We start from the raw sequence: 8784 nt of genomic DNA, 5'->3' as shown, positions 1-8784 counted from the left end.
CTCGGAGGCAGGTAACAGTCACTTCGCGGAACATTGTAGATCTCAAGTGAAGATAGCCTATATTAAAGCACCACGAGAACAAGGCAACACAAAATTCATTCTCAAAAAATTAGAGCTGGTTTTAACTCCATGTCCTTTATTACAAAGCTTCGGATCCCTTCCTTAAAATGCAGGAACATTTTCTATGCCTCCATGCTTTCACGAAAACCAGGAATCCGAAAATATATCTTTTGTCCATCAATAGTTTATAGAAAGTCGAACAAATGTCAAAGATAGTTGTTCTGATTTTGTATGGGAAGATAACGTCTTTAAAATTCTGGTCGTTTCAAAAGATGCTCCAGCATTGAAGTGGCCGAAAAGGCATATTTTTAATATTTAGTCTTAAGTTTTTGTTTTTTCCAAAAACCCATCCTAATATGAGGCAGTGAGAAGCAAAGAGGTTTTAGTGGACATTTTCAATTTTTGAGTAAAACGCGTTTAAAGATAAGGTCCTAGGTAGACTTTCATTGTAAAAGTTTTCTAAATCATGCTGCATAGCAGCACCTACCATGCCTAATAGTACTATCTCTTGCCTCAAAACAGAGGTAAGGTTGGCCTACCACTTGCGCTGGTTATCTCGAACTTTTTAATTTTGCAACTTACATTCCTTTGCTTCTCACTGACTCATATATATATATAATAGCGAATAATCGAGTAACGCTCCTGACGTCATCAACAATGAAACTCGCTCCACGCCATGATAATTCCATAATATTTTTTGGTAATGTTTGACATGCAGGGAAATGCTTTATTTTGACGAGGCTGAACTGCATCTTAACTGCTTTACTGGTTAGAGTGTCATTTTAGGAGAACGAACGCTATCTACTTGAGTTTAGGCTTAATCATAGAGTAAAGAAATTAATAAAAATCATAGAGTAAAGAATTTCTTTAGTCTATGGGATTAATCCACTGGATTTAGGGTTAAAACTTCAACTATCAAAGTATCACCGAACAGGCAATGACTTCATCAAAACGTAGGAGCAATTTTTACCCGTCATACCTTGACATGCGATTTTCTAGTAACAAAATAAAATTTAATTCGTAAAAAGTAATGCCATGATACACATATGTATCTGATGAACTTCTTTAATTATAGACTGACACCAAGCGAAATGTCATTCGAAAAGATGTCCACAGATGAGAAGATAAAAAAGCCATTCATAAAACCAGACCTGACACCTCAGCCCCACTTCATACCCGGATACACAGGATTCTGTCCGGAATTACCCCTAGTGGTCGGTTCCAGCTACGGACGAGTCACGTCTGAAATACTGCAGAGACATCCACGCATAGCCGGTCGTCTGAAGCCAACAGAACCACAAATAGCACAGCCCATCAAAGTTGAAGAACAAAGATTCCGAGATCAGAAACTGAACAAAGTCATCATAAACAGTCGTGTTCCTGCAGTGGGTAGAAGAGTTCTCAATGATTACATGATGCCAGGTTACTGTGGTCATGTTCCAAACAGTACTGATATCGTTGGGGAGAATTTTACGAGAGGATGTGTGTCCGCTATTGCTAAATTCGCTGAAGATCAGTTAAAGATGCGAAATAAGAACTAAGCTCAATAAACCTTAATATTAAAAAATAATTTAAATGAGAAAAAATGTGAATAATCGGATTTACCCTAAAAAAAACATTATAATTAAATTATTCAAATGATTTACAGAACTCTCATTTCTTTCATTTCTAGAAAATCGCCCGTCAATATAGGACAGGTGAAAATTGCTTCTACATTTGAACGAGCCATTGCCTGTTTAGTGATATTTTGATAGATCCAGTTTGATAACTCTAGTGGAAGTGGATTAACCCTGAACTCCAGTAGATAGCGTTAATTCTTTTTTTTTCATTCTCCTAAAACTAGTCTTACACCAGTAAAACAGTTAAGTTACCGGATCTAGTTCAGCCTTGTCAAAATCAAGCATTTCTCTGCATGTCAAACATTACCAAAAAAAAAATAAAAATTATCAAATTATCATGACGTGGAGCGAGTTTCATTGTTTGGTGACGTCAGGAGCGTTACTCGATCACTCGCTATTATATATATATATATATATATGTGTGTGTGTATATATATATATATATAAGGATATTAGATCAACGTTAATATGAAACCTATGGACCATATGTTTGCATTTGGCCCTCTAAACTTTTTTGTAATTTGCCGGCAGGAGGTATTCAAGACATTTGACAGATGGTGAAATTAATGAAAAGTATAGTCATAAAACTCGTTCTTATGCTCGTATTTGGCAACTCACAAAAAAAAAAAATTCTAATAATAACACCGCAGCTGCAATAAAACCAATGAAATCTCATGACATTGAATAAAATTACTGTACAATAGTGACCGCTTTTAACAATGACCGCTGTTTCTAATTCAAGGCTCACCTCCATTTTAACGAGAAACTCGTATAAAACAATTATAATACGCGTTCTAACTACCTTGAAAAATTCGAACAAATTTCATGTCATGCAGAAATATCAGGCTTTCTATTAATGTGTAATATTAGTATCTATGACTATTTTTTCACTCACATATAGGAGGATTTATGTAAAAATACTTTGCTCAATATTTCAATAGAAATAATAATTAGATGTTAGATAATTTTTCTGATTATCGAATCTTGAACTTCTCAACAGGTATTATACCAACTTTTCAAAGAATTCGAGCACAGCAACTTGGGTGAAAATTAAATTGAAAGATTCCAAACAAAGAGTTGGATGGTTATGGGGTAGAAAAACACAAAATGCCATTTCTCATTAATAGATGGCAGTTATGACACCACATTTAATTTCCCATGATTACCTTGTTTATTTTTAGCCATAAAGAAGTTGTAAGATTTTTGTTGAAAAACAAGAATATAGATTTTGTTTTAAAAAAAAGTTTGGTTAAAGACAATTCTCACCTCTATGAACTTGAATTTCAGTGATGTAAATTAATGTAAAAAAAAAGAAGTGCACATATTTTCACTGTTTAACATGTGCAGATTGCAGTAACGAAGAAAATAAATTCTTTCCTTGAAAATTGTATCCATTAGGCCTATATTAATGGAAAATTTCCTCACCTCCTTGAGTAGAGGATTCCGAGTGTGAGGGGCATTTAATGCCCTTTTCGGGTCCTAAAATTAAAATTCGAACGGTTCGATATTTTTTGGAGGTTCGACCCCCCCCCTAACCCCCTCTCCCCTTCCCCCTTACGTTTTTACTCGGGTGCTCAGATACCTCCTTGCCAAATTTGGTCGAGATCCGACGAAAACTGAACTTCTATAGAGAACACACTACTTACATACATACACATATATTCTCTGTTTTATTTATATTTTATTTATATAGATTACCAGTATATTCTCGAATTTACTAATTTGGAAATATGCTAATACTATATTATTTTTTAACAAAAATTTTAATTAAAAGTAACTTAACTGTCAGCCTTGTTTTATTTAAAAGCGAGGCCCATTAGCCTTTGAAACTAGGAAAATCTTGGTCTCATTTTGTCCCCCCCCCCCCGCTTTTCGTTTGGAGAAATTTTTCTAAAACTTCCACGCGCATTAATACAAAACGTATTAGTGCTACGAGTAGTATATTAACAGAATTGACCCAGCAGAATTCACTAAAGTTTATTCCACCCTCCCGACAGATTAATATTGCGTATGTTACATGTTGTTACAAATTCTGTACATAGTAATTATTGTAGTAACGTAACCTGTAAATAGTTTCCCGTAATGAATATACAACCCCTATACATTCGGCTAAAGTATACGACCTCCCTATTTCTTTTTTGTTCATTGATAAAATTTGATAACGGTCTACTATTTTCCAGAAGCGTTTGGAACCTTGTGGAATATTTGCGAGATTTCTTTCGATGTTTATAAAAGCGTCCCGCGTGATAAAAAGTTTAGTTTCGATTGAGAATTCGTACTGAGAGTGTATTAGCTCTGTTTATTGCGAGGCATTTCGCTGTGTTGTTTTCGTATTTGGAAGTAAATACGTGTGTAGCCGTTGAGTTTACGGTGTGGAGTGATACTTGTTTAATTGCTGATGATTAATTTAGCAGTTGTTAACGATTTCTCCTGTACACAGTGTAAATAAAGCTCCTGTGTTCTTTATCAAGAACTGTGTCGTCCTTTCAAGTAAGTTGGAAGTCTCACCGGATCCGTTACAATATGAAGTAGTGCAATGCTCGATGAATAAGGGTAGTAAGCTGTTGAATCAGACATAAGACTTCACAAAAGAAATTAAATCACATAAATGCATTGCAGCAAAATTGAACAAAATCCCATGTTTGAATTGAAAAGATAACTTGTGACCCCATTTTATTAATGTGTCCTCTCTTTTAATTATTCAATTTTTCCAATAAACATTTTTAGTTTTCAAGCTTTTACATTGGCAATCTCTTTAACAACTCAGTTAAAAGCAGAAACTAAGCACAATTTTTCAGTCATATTTCAGCCCCTTAAAAATTCCGAGGGATGCTGAAGTTTTCTGAACCTTTTGGGTAATAGATCTTGTTTAAGAGAGCTTAATATTAGATTCACACTAATCATTAAAATAGTTCATTGTTTACACAATTAACAAATTACTTCTTTGATATAAATTTGGCCTCAATTTTCAAACACCTTTTCCTTTTTCCTTTCTGTGAACAAGGGTTTTTTTTTTTTTTTTTTTTTTTTTTCCTCTCATTTTCTTCAGCGAGAATTAGAATTTAGTTGGGCCATTATTTATGTTTACTACTAGTAGGTAGCACTAGCAATTTCATGAAAGAATGAAAGAAAAGAGGTTCTGAAATTGAAAAATATTTTTGTTCAAGTTACACACATTCTGGAGAAACGAGAATGACCCTAGTTCTTTTGCGGCTTGTGGTAACCGAAACCTTGTCTTCAAGGCATCTACACCGTTCGACCAACGCGCGTGGGTTCGACTTAGAATGTGGTTCAAATGAAAAAAATACGCAGTGGCTCCATCTATGAAAAAAAATCATACATAAATAGAAATCTATCCCGCATGTTAATGTATTTTTTAAGTAATTTGAGAAATCTGTCGTAAAATTCTTGAAAAAGATGTAGATATCGCCTTAACCAAACTTTAGTTTCTAGTTTTTCTCTGATAGTTTTTATTATACCCTTCTTTTTTTTTCATTGAGAAATCAGATTCCTGCTGAAAAAGCAAAGTAAATAAATTGTTTAGTGATACAAAATTTGCTCTTGACACCGAACCGACAATTTAAAATACCGTTAATATGTCCTTGCTAAGATAGAAGAAGGAGAAGGAGGGAGCTGTTTCAAAATTTTCTGGGGCAGAGGGAGCAAAGGGTAAAGAGTTTATAGTTACACTCGGATAATTTTATCGAAAAACAAAAACTTATGTGTAAAAAGGTTTTTACAGTTAGGGGGTAGCACGTGTCCGCTCCCCCCCCCCTTTGATAACTCTAAATAATTGTCTTTGTTAAAATACTTTTTTACCAAGAAGACCAAGATCGAGAAATTCTTGTTTTCAGAAAAGAGATTTTATCAGAGAGGAAGAATATTCTAAGAAAGAACGTCAAATTGAATAGTAGCGCCATCTGTGATTTTAATCGTAAAATTATCCAAAATTAAAACTGCCCAACGTTTTTCAATCGTTAAGTGATTCGAGGACCGGCAAGTTCTTGGTTAAAAATTCAAAGAACGGTGATTTTTTTTTTTTTTTTTTAAGTATTTTTCTTCCTGCATATATTTTCTTGTCTATCTTCTATTTTCCTTTTTTCTTCTTTTTTTGCAAAGAAAAAACAAACGTTGCAAGTGATTGAGTGAATGTTTAACGTACCAGTGAGGTTTTTCCCCTAATTTTTTTCCCTTCCTTTTTGTTTTGATTCGTTCTTTGCAGAAAATAGGAAAATTTCGACTCGAGTGTGGTTAAATTCTTGTTATAAAAAATTATAAACCACTAAGGTTATATATATATATATATATATATATATATATATATATATATATATATATATATATATATATATATATATATATATAACTAGCAGTAAAGATCCAAAAACAATAATTGTTTGCAATCTAAAATAGTTTGCCAAATTAACAAAATATACAGGGTTTGTATAAAAAGTAACCGGACTGAGCTTAGAAAACATATTTATTGGCAAAATTTCTACTCTTTTTCTCTAGAAACCTTCGAAGCAGTCCCCATGAAAAGGCGATAACCCTTTGGTACCGAATTTTCCAGTTCCTGAACGCCCCCTGGAAGTCGGCAACCCGTAAAGCTTCTAGAATCCTCGTCGTAGCGAATTGAACAGCTTCCAGAGTCCCGAACCGCGTTTCCTTTAGTACTCTCTTGACCTTGGGGAATAGGAAGAAATCCGGTGGTGCCGTATCCGGCACACGACACTCTTTTTGCTCGTCCGTCAGGTGTTTTGGCACCAGCTTAGCACATATTTTCCTCATGTCCAGATCGTTCTTAACAATATCGTAAACGGTCATCTTATCGATCCCGACCTTTTCTGCGATTGCTCAGGATGCTCAGACGACGGTCGGTGACACATTACGAACTTTTTGCACATTTGAGTTCGTGTGACAGGTTGATGGACGTTCGTCGAGCTGTTCGTAGTGGACGTCATCGCGGCCCTCTCGGAAATTCTTATGCCACAGTTTGTGTGCATTCTTGTGTGCTTGAGTTCTGGATAAAGCTTCCTCACCGTAAACCTCATATTGATCATTTGAAGAGATTCCGTAGGCGTTCTCTTAAGTTTGACACAAAATTTGATGTTTTCACGTTGCTCGATGGTACGCTCCATTTTCACTCCGATCACTAACACGCACTGCTCTCTCGCACGACGCTAACCCTCCAAGCGTTTGGAGGCAACTGAATCGGGTCCCCTTCTCTCGATCCCCCACCACCACTAGAGCACCAACAACCGGTATACCGTTTACAAACGTTTAACCAAGGCGTCACAAACACAGTCCGGTTTCTTTTTATACAAATCCTGTACATTAAATTACATTAACTAGAGCTTTCAAATGTAAAATTTCCGCAACTAGTGGCGAGAAGGGACATCTGTTATCCCGTGCCCGAGCCTAGAGGGGGATCGAGATTTTTGAAATGACGGGTGGGGGTGAAATATATTTGGGACATAGGGGTAAACAATACGGAGATGGCCCGTAAGAGTCATTTGTGACGAGCCCAAAATTTTCTGTGCACGCTCCTGTCCGCAACTCCATTGCTTGTCGCAAAATTTACCAAGCTACTGTTTGTTTTCGAATTCGGCAACTAGCAGCTGCGAACGGCTCCAATTGAAAAAGGGGGTGATGGTTTAAGGAAGCGCACTTCCAGATGCATTCAGTTTTTGCTTGCTTGTTACTTCCTTCTTCACCCCTGTTTTGATAAAACTAGTCGATCCGTGCGGAACTCCGCACTGTACTTCGAATCGTTTCATAAGGCATTTCGCTCTTTAAAAATTTCAAAGAAAGAATATTATGAAGAAAAACCGAAAAAAGTAAACGGAAAAAAGTAAGCGCACAAGAGAAGGCATGTAATTTGAAGACATCAGTAACAAAACCTCGTTAAATACAACGTTGTGATAATTTGATCATCGCTCCCCTTTTAGTTGTACGTATTTTCAATGCAAATATAAATATCATTAAAAGTGTGGCTGAGTGACACGTGAAAAATCAGTAATTTTGCATGTGAAAAAACAGGTTGTGGCAAATACAGTTCGCCCATGTAAGCATCTGACGGAAAAAAAAGAAACATTAAATAGATATTTAGTGGCACGGATTCGAACTGGCGCCATTCTGATTGACAGTACGACGCTCCAACAAACCTAGCAACTGTGCCTTCCTTTTCGAATGCTATTCACTGATGGAATGCGTAATAAAACACAGTAAAAACGTTTATCGCCGAAAAAAATATAATAAGATCATGCGTCTATGTTTTGTCATTAGCCAGCACGATACGATTTAAAATTATTCGTAAAACATGGAATTTGATTAAAGAATGAGGAAGATCTCACGTAGCGATTGAAACAAACATTCTAGAGAAGTAATAAATTCGGTTGAAAAAATAAGTCTTTTTATTTTTGAATATTCAACAATTTCCCATAGCAGGCTTCTTTAACCTGTACGGCTTAAAAGCCCGCACTTGTTTTTCTTTTAATCGAACCCTTAAAATTCAAAACCAAAACCAGTTGAACTGAGCCCGTTTTTTAAGTGTAATTTTTCGAACGTGGACAATTTTTTTTTTCAGCCGAAAGATGAGGAGTAGAAAACGATTTCTTACTAATGAAGTTGATAATAATTTTAATGTTTTATATCGTATTCGAATAAATAATTAAAGATTTACTGGTTAAAACTCGTAGTTTTAATTTGGCGTAGTATTTTTTCATTTGTACAAAAGTTTGAACACTGCTATTAGAAAAATCTACTTTCAGCATACAATGAAAATGTTTTTCTGCACAAAAAAGATTCCCTTGAGGTATAACTAATACTTTTTTATGCTTACATTATGCTCAGTGGTCTGGACGGAGTCAAAGCTTTAAAAAAAAAAAGGGAAGAACACCCTTCGATTAGCAGTCAACTTATCGGAATAATAACTGTAGCCTGCATAAAGGAGTCGAAACACCAAATAGCATTCCCACTGCATTTATTTTATTACGTGTGTTATCTGTTGTATGTTATGAGTTCATGCAATGCGTAATACTACTGTAAATTTGCTATTATGTCGGACAGCCCGAACTGGCCCGAAGTTCAGACAGTTTATAGCCGA

At 35.5% G+C, this 8784-nt stretch overlaps 1 protein-coding gene across 1 annotated transcript; it reads left to right on the top strand.

The window, feature by feature from the left end:
• The first annotated feature begins 1166 nt into the window (after positions 1 to 1166).
• LOC129217454 (protein FAM166B-like) lies at positions 1167 to 1601 on the top strand. Its single transcript, XM_054851758.1, has one exon. It carries the CDS (start codon positions 1167 to 1169, stop codon positions 1599 to 1601), a length of 435 nt encoding a protein of 144 aa, XP_054707733.1.
• The last annotated feature ends 7183 nt before the right edge of the window (positions 1602 to 8784 follow it).

This window comes from Uloborus diversus, chromosome 1 (assembly GCF_026930045.1).
Source record: "Uloborus diversus isolate 005 chromosome 1, Udiv.v.3.1, whole genome shotgun sequence".
Lineage (NCBI taxonomy): Eukaryota > Metazoa > Arthropoda > Arachnida > Araneae > Uloboridae > Uloborus > Uloborus diversus.
The sequence above is the reverse complement of the archived record's forward strand: the minus strand, read 5'-3'. Positions and strand labels throughout refer to the sequence as shown.